This window comes from Parambassis ranga, chromosome 8, assembly GCF_900634625.1.
Source record: "Parambassis ranga chromosome 8, fParRan2.1, whole genome shotgun sequence".
Taxonomy (NCBI): Eukaryota; Metazoa; Chordata; class Actinopteri; family Ambassidae; genus Parambassis; species Parambassis ranga.
The window spans coordinates 14,545,433-14,558,498 of NC_041029.1; the positions used below are offsets into that span (position 1 = coordinate 14,545,433).

Below are 13,066 nucleotides of genomic sequence, written 5' to 3' on the forward strand. Positions count from 1 at the left end.
GGCCAGTTATCTAGTGCTGGTGATGTAAGGATAAAGGGGCTCAGCCATCGTTTGCTTGGTTGCTTCTTTATTTAGACGTTGCAGACACACACACACGGAAGTGACACACACACTGGTGGGCTCTCTATCGTTGATGTGAGAACACAGCTACACCCACTCCACCCTGCAGAGCGGAGATAAAACACTAAAGACATGAACAATAACAAACAACATACAAACATGGCTATATGAGAGCAGGCATGAAAGGTCACACACTGACAGCTGAAGCGTGCAGCCTGAATGTTAAGTGATCCTAAGACTACTTTCTATCATTAAGACTATCTGTGATGTTAAAGACTTGTTAAAAGCTTGTTTATTTAAGACTTTTGGGCCTTTGTAAGACTTTACTCTGGGTGTCTGAGCATCTCCGTCCTCTGCAGGCCTGAATGGGTGTGTGTGTCACTGTAGGAAGACAAAACAGACTGATGTCATGTTGTCATTGAACATGCAAAAGCTGGATTTGTGTTAACACACCTACCTCCAACAGGTATGTGTGTCTTTTTTTCGTTTTTCTTTTGCTCTAGCCATCTTGTTTGCCACTGGAGGGCTTAGTCACCTGGACTATCTCCACCGAGGTGAAGCCTTTAGTGGCCGAGGCTCGATTCCTGGTCCTCATTTTATTCAGGGCCATCTCGGCCATGTCTGCGCGCTCCTCGGCATCGTCCAGCTCGTGGATGGTCTTCCTGTATTTAGACAAGCTGCTGTTGGCCTGCTCCTCCTACAGTAACACAGACAAGTGTTAGATCTGAGGCTGAAAGTGGAAGCAAGTGCATCTCCATTCAAATCTACTCACGGCGTCCTCAATCTGCCGTTTGTAGGACTTGAGCTTGTTCTGGAGTTTCTCCACCAGCTCCTGCATGCGCTGATTGGTCTTGTGGTCCTCTTCTGTCTGGAAGATCAGCTCTTTGAGTCGACGCTCTCCTTTACGCAGACTTTTCACCGTCTCCATGTGGCGCTTCTGTTCCTGGTCCAGCTCGTTCTCCACCTCCTTGATCTACTCACAGGGAGGATATTAGTGAATTAGGGGGTCTGGGCTGGTGTGGTCAGGTGCTGGTGCTGCTACGCCTTTTTACCCTGGTTTCCAGTTTCTGGATGGTGCGTTTTCCGGCTTTCATGGCCTGCTGCTCGGCCTCCTCCAGCCTCAGTGTGAGGTCTCGGAGGTTCTGCTCTTGGTTCTTCTTTATCTTCTCCAGGTGGATGCTCCGGTCCTGCTCCTGTCGAAGCTCTTCGCACAATCGAGTTGCCTGCAGGCAGACACACGAATAGTTCACTGATAGCTACAGCATGTTTTTGTGCGTATACCGTTGAGAATGTGCAGAGTTTGTGGACACTGACGTCAGTCACAGCCTTCTTGGCTCTCTCATCAGCAGCGCGGAACTCTGAGATCAGCTCTTCGTTCTCGCTGGACAGTCGAGCAAAGTCGGCCTCCAGTTTCCTCCTCAGGATCGTCAGACTTTGGTTCTGGAAAACATCCATGCATGTTCAGGTTGTACTTTTTCTTGTGTGTCTGCTTCAGTCCGGCCTTCCTACCTGCATGTTGACCTCACTGAACCTCTCGGTGGTGTCCACCAGTTCCTGCTCGATTTGTTTGCGGGCCCTTTCAGACGCCTCCAGGCCTCCTCTCAGCTCCTCCATCTCAGACTGCATGAGACACAGCCGACGCTCCTGCAGGCTGTATTTCTCCCTCAGCTCTTCATGGTAACGAGTGTCCTCATCCATCTGCACCTGCAGGTCCTGCAAAAGGCACAGTTATTGATAATTTTATTATAATTTTTCATACTCTGCTTCTTGGTGATCAAATTTAAAATCATACTTTGATCTGCTGCTGCAGCTTCTTGAGGGTTTTGACCAGCTCAGCGTTGTTCCTGTTGGCATGCTCCAACTGAACCTCCATCTCGTTCAGGTCTCCCTCCATCTTCTTCTTCATCCTCAGAGCCTCGGCGCGACCTTTGGCCTCTGCCTCCAGGCTGGCCTGCAGCGACTCCACTGCACGCGCATGGTTCTTCCTGGAAATGACAGCACAGAAGGTTGCTGAATTTCTCAAGATTAAATGGTTAAACCTGCTGTTAAGAAGATCCCCCCCCCCTTCTGGCAGTGGTTATAATATTTGCAGAATCACACATACCTGGTGACCTCAAACTCCTCTTCCTTCTCGTGGATTCTTCGGTCGATGTCAGCTTTGACCTGAGCCAGCTCCAGCTGAACTCGGACCAGCTTACCTTCCTCCACCTGAACACACACAGAAACTCATTCTGACGGCTGGACTGAGGCGGAGTGTTTGTTCGGTGATATTTACAGTCAGAGCTACCTCTAGTGAAGCCTCGGCCTCCTCCAGAGCCAGCTGCAGCTCCTCCTTCTCCACCTCCAGTTTCTTCTTGGCTTTCTGCAGCTCGTGGACGCTACGGCCTCCTTCTCCAAGCTGGTCCACCAGCTCCTTTATCTCCTCTGATAGGAGAGGACACATGATCAAAACATGCTGTACATTTCTGATCAGATTTTATTATGTGGAGCAGAAGAGGACCTGAGAGTATTTTGTTCTCCTTCCGGACAGTCTCTGTGTGCTCCTGGCTCTCCTCGTAGGCTGTCTTCAGCTTGTAGAGCTCCGTCATGTAGCTGCGGCTCTCCTTCTGGCTGTTGTCCAGTTCCAGCTGCAGCTCCTCATTCTTCTGACTCCACTCGGCCGCCATCTTATCGAAGACTCGTTGCTTCTTATCCAGAGCTGCTGCTGCGGCGTTGCACTGGTCACACAAACACACAATCATGAGGAAGGGAACAACTTTCTGGCACCTTTAGGATGTTATCCTTGTGTACATTCGTACCTTCTCCAGGTCTATGGTGAGGTCCTCCACCTCCCCCTGCAGCCTCTGCTTGACCTTTTCCAGGCTGGCGGCTCTGGCTTGGGCTGCCTCTGCTGCCTCCTCGGCTTCCTGGAGACGCACTGCCAGCTTGCGCCTTTAGCAAAAAAGTTAAGACAACTGTTATTCACCTAATATGAAACTTTAGCTCAACTTTTAAATAGTTTTGTGCATTTAAGAACCTACTTGGTCTCCTCGAGTTCCTCGGTGCGATGAATGGCATCTGTCTCATACTTGCTCCTCCAGGAAGTGACATCAGCATTGAGCTTGGACACAAGGCGCTGGAACTCCCCACGAGCTTCTGACTCCTCCTCCAGCTGCTCCTTCAGGAGGGCGAGGTCGTGTCGGGCATTAGCCAGGGCCACCACTGCCGTGTTACGACCCTGAATGGAGGAAATAATTAGCTCTTATCCAGACGAAACTGAACCATGTCACCATCTGCACTGATTACGTGGATATGTGGTTACCTTGTTCTCCTCATCCACCTGTCGCTTGAGCTCATCGATCTGCGTCATGAGCGAGGCCTTCAGCCTGCTCACCTGTGTCAGCTTACTCTGTGCGTCCCCCAAGTCCCGGCTCAGATCATTGTTCTCCGCTACACATACAAAACAAATGACACCATGTGGAATCAAACCAGCCACAGACTCCAGTGAACTGTGCTTGTTTGTGTACATCCTCACCCGTCAGGTGAATCTTAGCTGTATTAAGCTCGGTCTGAGCGCGCTCCATCTCAGCCAGGCGAGCATTAGCCTCTGCCAGGTTGTCCTCTAACTTGTGAGCATGGGCATCAGAGTTCATCTAAACATGCACACACCACATTTATACCGTTAATGATGCAACTGCATGATAGAATCAATCACAAAAGATCCCCTGAACGACTCACACCTTTGCCTTCTGAGCAGCCTCCATGCTGATGTTGAGATCTTCGATCTCAGCTTTCATGCCCTGCTTGTCCTTCTCCAGCTTGACCCTCAGCCTGGTCAGGTTCTCCAGCTGCTCGCCAAGCTCTGCCATTGCATCGGAGTGCTTCTTCCGCAGCGCAGACACCGTGGCCTCAGATTGGAGCGCTGCCTCCTCCAGCTCCCTTCTCAGCTTCAGCAGGTCACCTTCACGCTTCCTGTTTTGCTCGATCTGAAGGGCGAGATTGTGGGATTTGGAGGAAGTGACGACATGTTGGAGTGTAGAGAGACCACTACAGCGTCTTTGTTGCAGGTTGGTCACTTGTAAATAACTGCAGCCGCAACAAATCAGAAATCTTCTGGTACCACACTCGTGCTCTCTGCCTGCAGAGTGACAGGCATCTGTCTTCCTCACCTGGGCGACGGTGGCTCCTCCCGCCTCTTCCAGCCTGTCGCTGAGGTCCTCTAGATCTCGTGACAGCTCTGCTCTCTGCTTCTCCACCTAACAGAGAACAGACAAACAATGAGCTTTAGTCAGTCATGCTTGGACCAAAGTATGTTATCCTGAACGTTGTCGGTTATGAGATACTGTCTGTAATGTACCTTGGCTCTCATGGCTCGTTCAGCTTCCAGCTCCTCCTCCAGCTCCTCAATCCGGCCCTGGAAGAGGAACAATTAATCTTTGGATGTCTGAAAAAAATGTTAAAGAACACACACTCTGCTGACTGCCAGACGTGAGAATGAACAGGAGATCTTACAAGCTGACTAAGAGTAGAGTTTTTCAGCTCCACAAACCTGGTGCTCTTTGAGCTTGCGGCTGAGCATGGAGCTGAGAGCTTGTTCGTCTTCCAGCTTTGAGTTCACGTTGTTGATCTCAAAGTCTCTCCTAGGTGATACACACACAAGAAATCAGGACAGATGTAACCTGTGTAAATGCATTTCATTTATGTTTTTACATAACACAGGAGGATTGTGTGTGTGTGTGTGTGTGTTCTCTCACTTCTTGATGACCTCCTCTAAATCCAGCTTGGCGTTCTCCATCTCATTTAAGTTCTCGATGGCCATCTTGAGGTCTCCCTCTGCCTTCCTTCTTGCTTTCTCCACCTCCGCCCTGATCCTCTTCTCCTGCTCCCAGCTGTCCTCCAGCTACACACCATCACATCCACATAAAGAAATACTCACACCTTATTAATGTGTATGCACTCCAGGTCCTAAAACCTGAAGGCTCACATACCTCATTCACTTGGGTGTTGAGCTTGCTGTTGGTCTTGGTTAGATGGTTGACTTTGTCCTCTTCTGTTTGGAGATCCTCCAGAGTTTTCTTTTTAAATTAAGAAATGTGTGTATCAGCATGAAACAGGTGGTTCAAATATGAGTCTGTGTGTGTTTGTGTACCTGTTGCAGTTCCTCCAGAGCTCTCTTCTCCTTCTGCACCTTTGCAATCTGGTCATCTCTCTGATTCAGGTCACCTGTCAGAGTTCGCACTTTGTAGTCCAAACCCTAACCAACAACATCAGACAGCAGTTACACCTAATGTCCTGGTTTTGTGTCCATTAATGCTGAAGTCCATATCTTGTGTCTCCACCTGTTTCTCCTTCTCGGTCTTGGCCAATGTGGACTCCAGACTCTCCAGGTCTCTCTTCAGCTCGGTCAGCTCCCCCTCCAGCTGCCTCCTCTGGCCATGAAGAGAGGCCGTGTTGCCTTCTTCTTCCTCCAGGCGCTCACGCAGATCCTGAATTCACAGTTTTATTGAAAGGTTTGTTGAGTTGTTACATTAACGTCAGTGTTACAGGTGGTGTTAGATGTTTTTTACCTGCACTGACTCCTCCAGCTGCACCTTTTGGTGCATCAGCTGGGTGCAGCGCTCCTCAGCATCGCCCAGCGTGTCCTGCTCCTGTGTCAAAAAGTCAAGTCAAAAAGTGAGCGAGTTATCATGTTTAAGACTTTACAAAGAAACCTACACCACTATCTGTGGACAGTGTTTTACTTACTGCAGCTAACGCCAGGGCGAGGTCGTTCTTCTCCTGCGACAGAGTGACCATCTTCCCCTCCAGATCTTTGATCTTTCCCTCCAGCTCTTTCACCTTCTCCACTGCCGCCCTCAGCTCCTCCTCCTTAGCCTTGAAGATCTCCTCCTGACGAGCGACCATCAGCAGCGGCTTCACCTGCAGGTGGAGCAGAAAACATCATCATCATCATCGTGATGCTGATAGTTCTATACTCAAGAGGTTTGAATGATACCTTAGTGTAGAGTTTCCACCAGCCCCAGAAGCGTAACTGAAGGAACTTCCTCACGTTGCGTTGGATGGCCATCAGTGCAATTCTGCATCACACACACATTAATGTAAAAAAAAAGTGGAGGCATGTGTGACTCAAAGGAAAACTCACTGACCGTCTGTCCACCATCTTCTTAAACTCGATCCTCATCAGAGTTCCTCTGAGTTGAGCCTGCAGCATCGTTATGATCTTCGCCAGCCGCTCGTCACGCAGGTCCTCCAGCTTCGCCAGGACGCCTGCGCGGAAAAACACCTGACGGGAAACAAAATCAGAACAAGAAAAGGAATGATGGAAAACAGCTACAGAAGACAGGGACTAATCTTTCTACACCTACACATTGTTTCGCATTTTATATGTGAAGATGTGCTGACATATATCCATTCTATATTCTATAAAAATTCTAATTTATTCATTTATTTGACACATCTTTATTTAAAATTTCATGTAAAAACGGCTCAGTGTATGTGTAACAGTGGTGTACCTTGCTGTGGCCGATGCGGTACTCGGTGTTATCGAGGCTAATAGAACTCAGAATGAGCTCAGAGGCCTTCTTGTTGTCAACGAATCCCTTTGGGATGACGTTGGGGTTGAGGATGTAATACCTGAGACATTATGAGGACACAGAGGAGGATTACAACAACAACAATAACAAGTGTTCTGGGACACTGTTCTGGGTGATGAAAACAGACGCAGCTGAGAGTCAGACCTCTGCTTGAATTCTGGGTATTGTAGTCTGTTGGGGAATCCTTTCCTGCAGATACGGATTCCCTCCAACACACCGTTACAGGCTAGCTGGTGCAGGATCAGGTGGTTATCTGTCACTCCTGTACAACACAGATTACACAGTGTGAGTGTTAATGCAGAGAAAACACAACAACACACACAGTGCACCCACTAACCTGACTTCTTGAACTCATTGGGCACAATGCAGCGGACAAAGTGAGGAGCTGTGCTTCGCAGGGTGCTCATCAGCTTGTTCAGTTGTTCCTGCATGCAGAGTTAAAAGTCACCTGTGAGACTATGATTCAGAGATTATAATCTCACAGGAGTATAATCCCCATGCTCTCACCCTGTAGAAGTTGGAGACAGTTTGGAAGGAGGAGCCTTTCTTCTGTTTCTTGGTTCCTGCCGCGGTCTCCTCCTCTTTGAAGAGCAGAGCCAGCAGAGGCATGGAGGACTTCTGGAAGAGTCCCACCACGGTCTCATTTAGAGGATCTTTGTTCTTCTCCAGCCAGCCTGAGATGTTGTAGCCCACCTATAAATGATGAAGGAGTGCTTTAACCTCGGAACTCACTTATATCTCTGCATGTTTGTCTCCGTCAGGTACTCACAGTGCCGGCGTAGTGCACCAGTTCAAAGTGTGCCTCGGCTCCTTTCTTCCCCCCTTTTGGCTTGAGGAAGTTGGAGGACTTTCCCAGGTGGTTGTCATACAGAGCTGCTTTGAAGGTTGCCTCTGTGGCCTTTGGAAACACACACTGCTCCTCCAGGATGGAGAAAACCCCCATTGGCTAGGGAGGAGACGAGAGGTGTGACTCGAATGTGTGTGAAAGTGCATGCTATATATATATGTGTGTGTGTGTGTTACCTTCTCCAGCAGGTCAATGCAAGCCTGCAGATCCAGGCCGAAGTCTATGAAGACCCAGTCAATCCCCTCCTTCTTGTACTCCTCCTGCTCCAGCACAAACATGTGGTGGTTGAAGAACTGCTGCAGCTTCTCGTTGGTGAAGTTGATGCAGAGCTGCTCGAAGCTGTTAAACTGGAGACAGAAGACAGAAGAGGACGGTGTGAGGTGAAAATATGAGACCATAATGTGGCAGAACGTATCCAAAGCTCACCTCAAAGATCTCAAAGCCAGCGATGTCCAGCACTCCTATGAAGAACTGCCGCTGCATCTTGGTGTCCAGTGTCTTATTGATGCGGGTCACCATCCACTTGAACATGCGGTCGTAGATGGCTTTTGCCAGAGCGCCGATGGAGTACACGCACTGGTCCTGGTTCTGACCTGAAGGTTCAAGTTCACACATTAAAGCCGAGCTTTCAAAGGCAGAGAAACACTTGATCATCGTCTTCATACCTTTGGTCACAAACTCGTTGCCAACTTTGACTCGAGGGCGCGTTATCCCTTTCTGTAGCTCGCCAGAGTTGATGGCCATGAGGTGGGCGACTTTGTCAGCCACTTTAGGAAGAAGAGGGAGGCAACTGAGTCATTCTGGGTTTTGTAACACTGAAAATAAGATAAATATGAGCCGAGAGAGAAGAGGCATGCAGGTTAATTTACCCTCAGTGGAATCCACATCGGCCTGCTCCTCTCTGGCTTTCTGTTTGAACTTCATGTTTCCAAAGTGCATTATGCCTCCGGTCAGCTTGTACACGCTCATCTTCTCCTCAGGAGTGAAGCCGAGGACATCAAACGCCTCCTGTGGACACACAACCACAAAAAAAGTCACACCAAAAGAGGCAACAGCTCCATCAAGAGGTCAAAAATTAATAAATCACACACAGACGCACATCAGTGAGCTGCAGCTCCTCGCCGTCGTCCATGTTGTCGACCACGGTGACGCCCTGACACACCCACACATACTGTTTAGGGTCTGGATTCAGCAGCAGCGCCTCTGGACAGAGTCACAGTTTGTCTAATTAACTCTCTGGTCATTATCTTCCACTTTTAATAAACTTGTTTCTGTCTCACCCATGAGCTCTGGCTTCCTTCCGGACAGGAGCTGGTAGAATATGTGATACCCTCTTTCAGCAGCCTGCTGGGAAATCACTCTTGATTTCTCCAACAGATCTAAAACACACACACACAGTTTATGGGAGGTAATCTAATTACAGTAATTTGACATATAATGCTTCTGTATTTTATAGAAAAAAAGCATGGCTTGGTAAGGTTTCACACATAAATCCACTCACAGGACTCAATGTCGGCACCGGCCAGCTTAGCTGTCGGCCCAAAGTGGATTCTGATGAACTTCCCCTACAGAATACATGCAGTACGTTATCACAGATATTTCTGGAATGTAAACGCTAGCGTTGGCATCCTTACAAAGCGTGAGGAGTTGTTGTTTCTGATGGTTTTGGCATTGCCGAATGCCTCCAGCACCGGGTTAGCCTGAATGATCTGGTCCTCCAGAGAGCCCTGAGAGAAGACGTGATCAATTATTTACAAGAATACCTGTGAATGTCAATAATCTGGTCTTTATATGTTTTCTATACACGGTAAAGTCCATGTGTCATATTTAAAGCTACAGTGTAGAACAGCTGTCTCCCCCTTGTGGCAGTGAGAGTTATTGTAACACCATATAAAGACAGAGGACACAGAATGTGATCAAGACTGTTTATGGCTAAGCTAAGTTAAGCTAAGCAAACCCAGTGCGGATAAATGTGTCATTGGGTCACTGTGATCATGAACCAGCCCGCCTTCAGAGGTTAGGGTTAGAGTTTTTGAGTCGTCTGTGAAACATAGGTTTGTTTGGTCAAATGATGCTAACACAGATTAGCATTGGTTTAGCCTGAAGCCTGGAGTGGATGTAAACACACACTGACCTTAGAGTCTGAGGCTTTGCTCCCAGACGCACCAACATTGGCAAAGTACTGGATAACCTTCTTAGTGTTCTCAGTCTTGCCAGCACCGGATTCTCCGCTGAGGAAGAGAACAGAGAAACACATGAATAGACCACACAGAGGCTACATATGTGTGATTTGAGTGAAATTCAAACTTACGTGATGAGCATTGACTGGTTCTCGTGCTCTGAGGTGACATGAAAAGCAAGAAGAAGAGAGAGAGTGTGTGTTAGAGAAGAGGATAATTGCTGCTGATTTCCCTCTGAGCAGATCAGAGAGCTGCTGATGTTCTCTGTCAGCGCTGCCAACAACACAGGCAGCTGTTCGCTCTCCCCTGATGCCACATAATGGCTTCAAAGTATTTTTCTACTCCCTGAACAAATCATCGCCCTGCACGACATCCAAACAACCCGTCTCCAGGGAGGGTTGCACCAGATCACCACATACCAACAGCATGCTTACCTCACCTCTTCGCCAACTTCTCCTCACCCGCTCGGTGAGCTGCGACTGGTGTTTCTCTCCCAGTCTGCTTTCTTTCTAACATCTGGCTGGTAATCACATTACTCACCCATCATCATGTCGTGGTAGGCGTTGTCAGAGATGGAGAACAGGTGAGGAGGAACTTCATTGCGTTTCTTCCCCTTGTACATCTGGGCCACTTTAGCACCGTAGATTGGAAGCCATTTGTACGGGTTGATCGTCACACAGAAGAGCCCCGAGTAGGTCTGAAAATGAGAGTGAACATCCAGCATGGGTACAAATGAAAGCACTGTATCTTCTTGTTAATTCTACTTCAGACTAGCCTAGCTTGGTTCTACTTTTTGTGTTAGGGATGTCCTACATTTCCCAGAATGCCTTTCTGAGGTTTAACACTTGCTTTCAATAGAGATTGGTCAGATAAGGAGTTTAAAAAGGTTCAAGTCCGACCAACAGAAGCAGACATCCTTTGACCCCTGATAATGAAGATGCCTACATTTCCCACAATGCAAAGCCTTTGTTGTTTGTCTGTGTTACAGGTTTGCAACATGTGCTGTAGTTTCTGGCTTACATAGATCCTCATGTTGACGTAGCGGCTGCGCAGGTTTTCCAACACACTGGCCTCGTTGAGGAAGGTGAGGTTGGCCATGTCGCTGGCTTGGTAGAACTTTGGAGGGTTCATCTGCTGGACGTCGTCCTTCTTCACCGTTACCGTCTGTGAAGAGAAAAGGGTGCTTACAGTGAGACATCAACATTAAACTCAGAGTGTTTTTGTTGTCGGTCTTACTGTGTTCCTGCTGGTCTTGACGATGACTTTGTCTCCGTCTTCAGACTGGATCTCTCCAGCAACAAAAGCCTCCTTGTCGTCTTTGATCCAGCAGGAGCGCTTGATGTCGTATGCTTTGTTTACAGCATCCATGCGTTCCTTCTCAGAGGGAACCAGGAACGGCATGGGGTCCACATCGTCCCCACACTCGCCTTTATACGCACCGGGCATGGCTGCTGCTGCCGCTGCTGCTGTCACCAACACGCACAAACCAACCACAGAGAGGCTGAGCAATGAAGAGAGGGCAGAGATAAAGATGAGAGAGGAGAACACCGTCAAGCGGTTCAACCTGATGTAGAGTCAGACTCACTGATGCAGGAGGTAGACGGGTTCAGGATGGGCGTGTGTCAGCAGCCACTGTGCTTATATATCAGGCCGTCTCCTGCCTGATATGGTCACATATCTAAAACCAGCCATCGCCTCGAGGTCTCACCTCCCGCTCGAGGTTTGGGAGATTCTTCAAACTGCATCGGTCCATTTAGGGGTTTCCCTGGAAAGCCATCCATCAGGCGGAGACCATCTCCTTTCCTCACCCCATCATTTTATCCCCATCTTCTCCACCCCCTTCCACCACGCCTCTGCTCCTAACCAGCCGTCACTTCGTCTTCATGTGTCCGCTGTGAGTTAGGATGAGTAAGGCATCTTAAAAAGTCACTGTTGTCGGGTGATCTTTGTCTCTCAGACTCACCCCACTGTGAAGCCACTGTAACTCACAAATACTCAATTATGATGCAGGTAAGTCACATGTTGTTGGAACCAACTATTACCAGAAACATGAGAAGGACTTTTATGTGTCTTTCACAGCAACTTTGCTCTTTTCAGCATCACCGTCACGCTCCTGCTCCTCAGCTAGATTCCTGAGAACTGAAGCAGCTGTTGCTTCGCTTTCCCAGAGGGGGCACTGAATACACACAGCCTGACAGTAATCACACACACACACACACACTGAGTCAGCCCCAGGACAGTTGCTGGTTTGAGAACTCTCCCTCACATTTCGATCATACGGTTATAGTTAATGATGATAATGTAATATAAGTAAATTCTTCTTTGCAACTCATTGTTTTTTCACATTTGGCCGCCATTTTTGACCTTCTACTGACACATTAGGTTTGTGTTTTGTGGCTTTTGGGGGCAGCTGATTCAAGACATGTTAAATAGGAGCAGCTGTGGACAAGAGTCATGAGGGCAAACCCTCTGTGACATCACACAGAAGGTCACTCAGAATGGACGGACCCCTGAATTCTCTATAATTTAAGCCTTAATATAAATTAGAATATATGAGTTTATTTAACAATCCACCCCCTGAACAGCTGACACAAGCAAGGAAAAGGGCAACAGGTACCAGTCATGATTACTTCTGTTGTAAAGTGGGATGATTTAACATGGAGGCCTATGAAGACTGCCTCGAGTGGTCAATCAAGGAACTGCAACTTCCATGTCGGCTTCAATTCTTAAACTTTTAAATTGTGTGTGTGTGTGTGTCCCAGTTGTATTACTAAGTTTGTCTCTATGCTGTGAACACACTGAGTTGTCCTCAGTGGATTTTAAAGCCACACACAAACACACACACACACAGCTAATCACATAATCATACTAACAGCTGTACTGATGGTTTTTGGAGGGATCGACTAATTTGTGTGTCAGTGTGTGTGTGTGTGTGTGTGTGTGTGGCGTTCCTACAGCCACCTGTGGGGTGTTGACACAGTTAGACACACACAACATGAGTGGGAATGAGACAGATGTAGCAGAGAGGGAAACAAAAATACTTATATGTGAAAAGAAAAAGTCGTTACTTGGATACACAATCCTGTGAGTGTGTTGGACTACGTGTGTGTGTGTGTGTGTGTGTGTGTGTGAGCCGTTTCACTGCTTATGTGGATTTACTGTGCCCTGTAAACAGGCAAATGAGAGGATCCATTGTTTCCTCAGCTAATGCTACAGCCGTGCAGCTAACGCCGGCGCTGCTAAAGAGCTAAATCCCTTCAGTGCTAATCCCCAATCACCCAGCTTTGCCTCAACCTTTTACCTGTGTTTCAGCTACCAGCATGCCACACATGACCCTCCTGGTAAACATCAGTTAATTTTAGACTGCCTTTTGGTGCCATATTGGAATTCTTGGATGCAAACTGGAA

The 13,066-nt window shown here is 48.0% G+C and overlaps 1 protein-coding gene across 2 annotated transcripts; it reads right to left on the bottom strand.

Moving 5' to 3' along the window:
* Positions 1-74: 74 nt before the first annotated feature.
* LOC114439684 (myosin-16-like) lies at positions 75-11,335 on the bottom strand. 2 transcript variants are annotated; one of them, XM_028411789.1, is made up of 45 exons: positions 11,245-11,335; positions 10,896-11,160; positions 10,680-10,823; positions 10,200-10,356; positions 9,791-9,818; positions 9,614-9,710; positions 9,114-9,206; positions 8,981-9,044; positions 8,760-8,858; positions 8,579-8,682; positions 8,349-8,487; positions 8,145-8,246; positions 7,906-8,072; positions 7,656-7,826; positions 7,402-7,578; positions 7,140-7,325; positions 6,970-7,057; positions 6,777-6,894; positions 6,552-6,672; positions 6,186-6,322; positions 6,035-6,116; positions 5,785-5,958; positions 5,607-5,687; positions 5,379-5,525; positions 5,189-5,293; positions 5,028-5,114; positions 4,794-4,939; positions 4,589-4,679; positions 4,397-4,453; positions 4,209-4,295; positions 3,780-4,025; positions 3,575-3,692; positions 3,362-3,489; positions 3,081-3,277; positions 2,859-2,991; positions 2,561-2,777; positions 2,348-2,484; positions 2,165-2,268; positions 1,853-2,045; positions 1,570-1,773; positions 1,375-1,500; positions 1,113-1,283; positions 833-1,033; positions 518-757; positions 75-441 (listed from the first exon to the last, which is right to left on the bottom strand). In XM_028411789.1, exons 2-44 carry the CDS (start codon positions 11,103-11,105, stop codon positions 560-562), a joined length of 5,832 nt encoding a protein of 1,943 aa, XP_028267590.1. In that variant the 5' UTR covers positions 11,106-11,160; positions 11,245-11,335; the 3' UTR covers positions 75-441; positions 518-559. The 2 variants fall into 2 exon arrangements, with proteins under 2 accessions (XP_028267590.1, XP_028267589.1); XM_028411788.1 differs by having other exon boundaries at positions 10,896-11,256.
* Between the last annotated feature and the right edge of the window lie 1,731 nt (positions 11,336-13,066).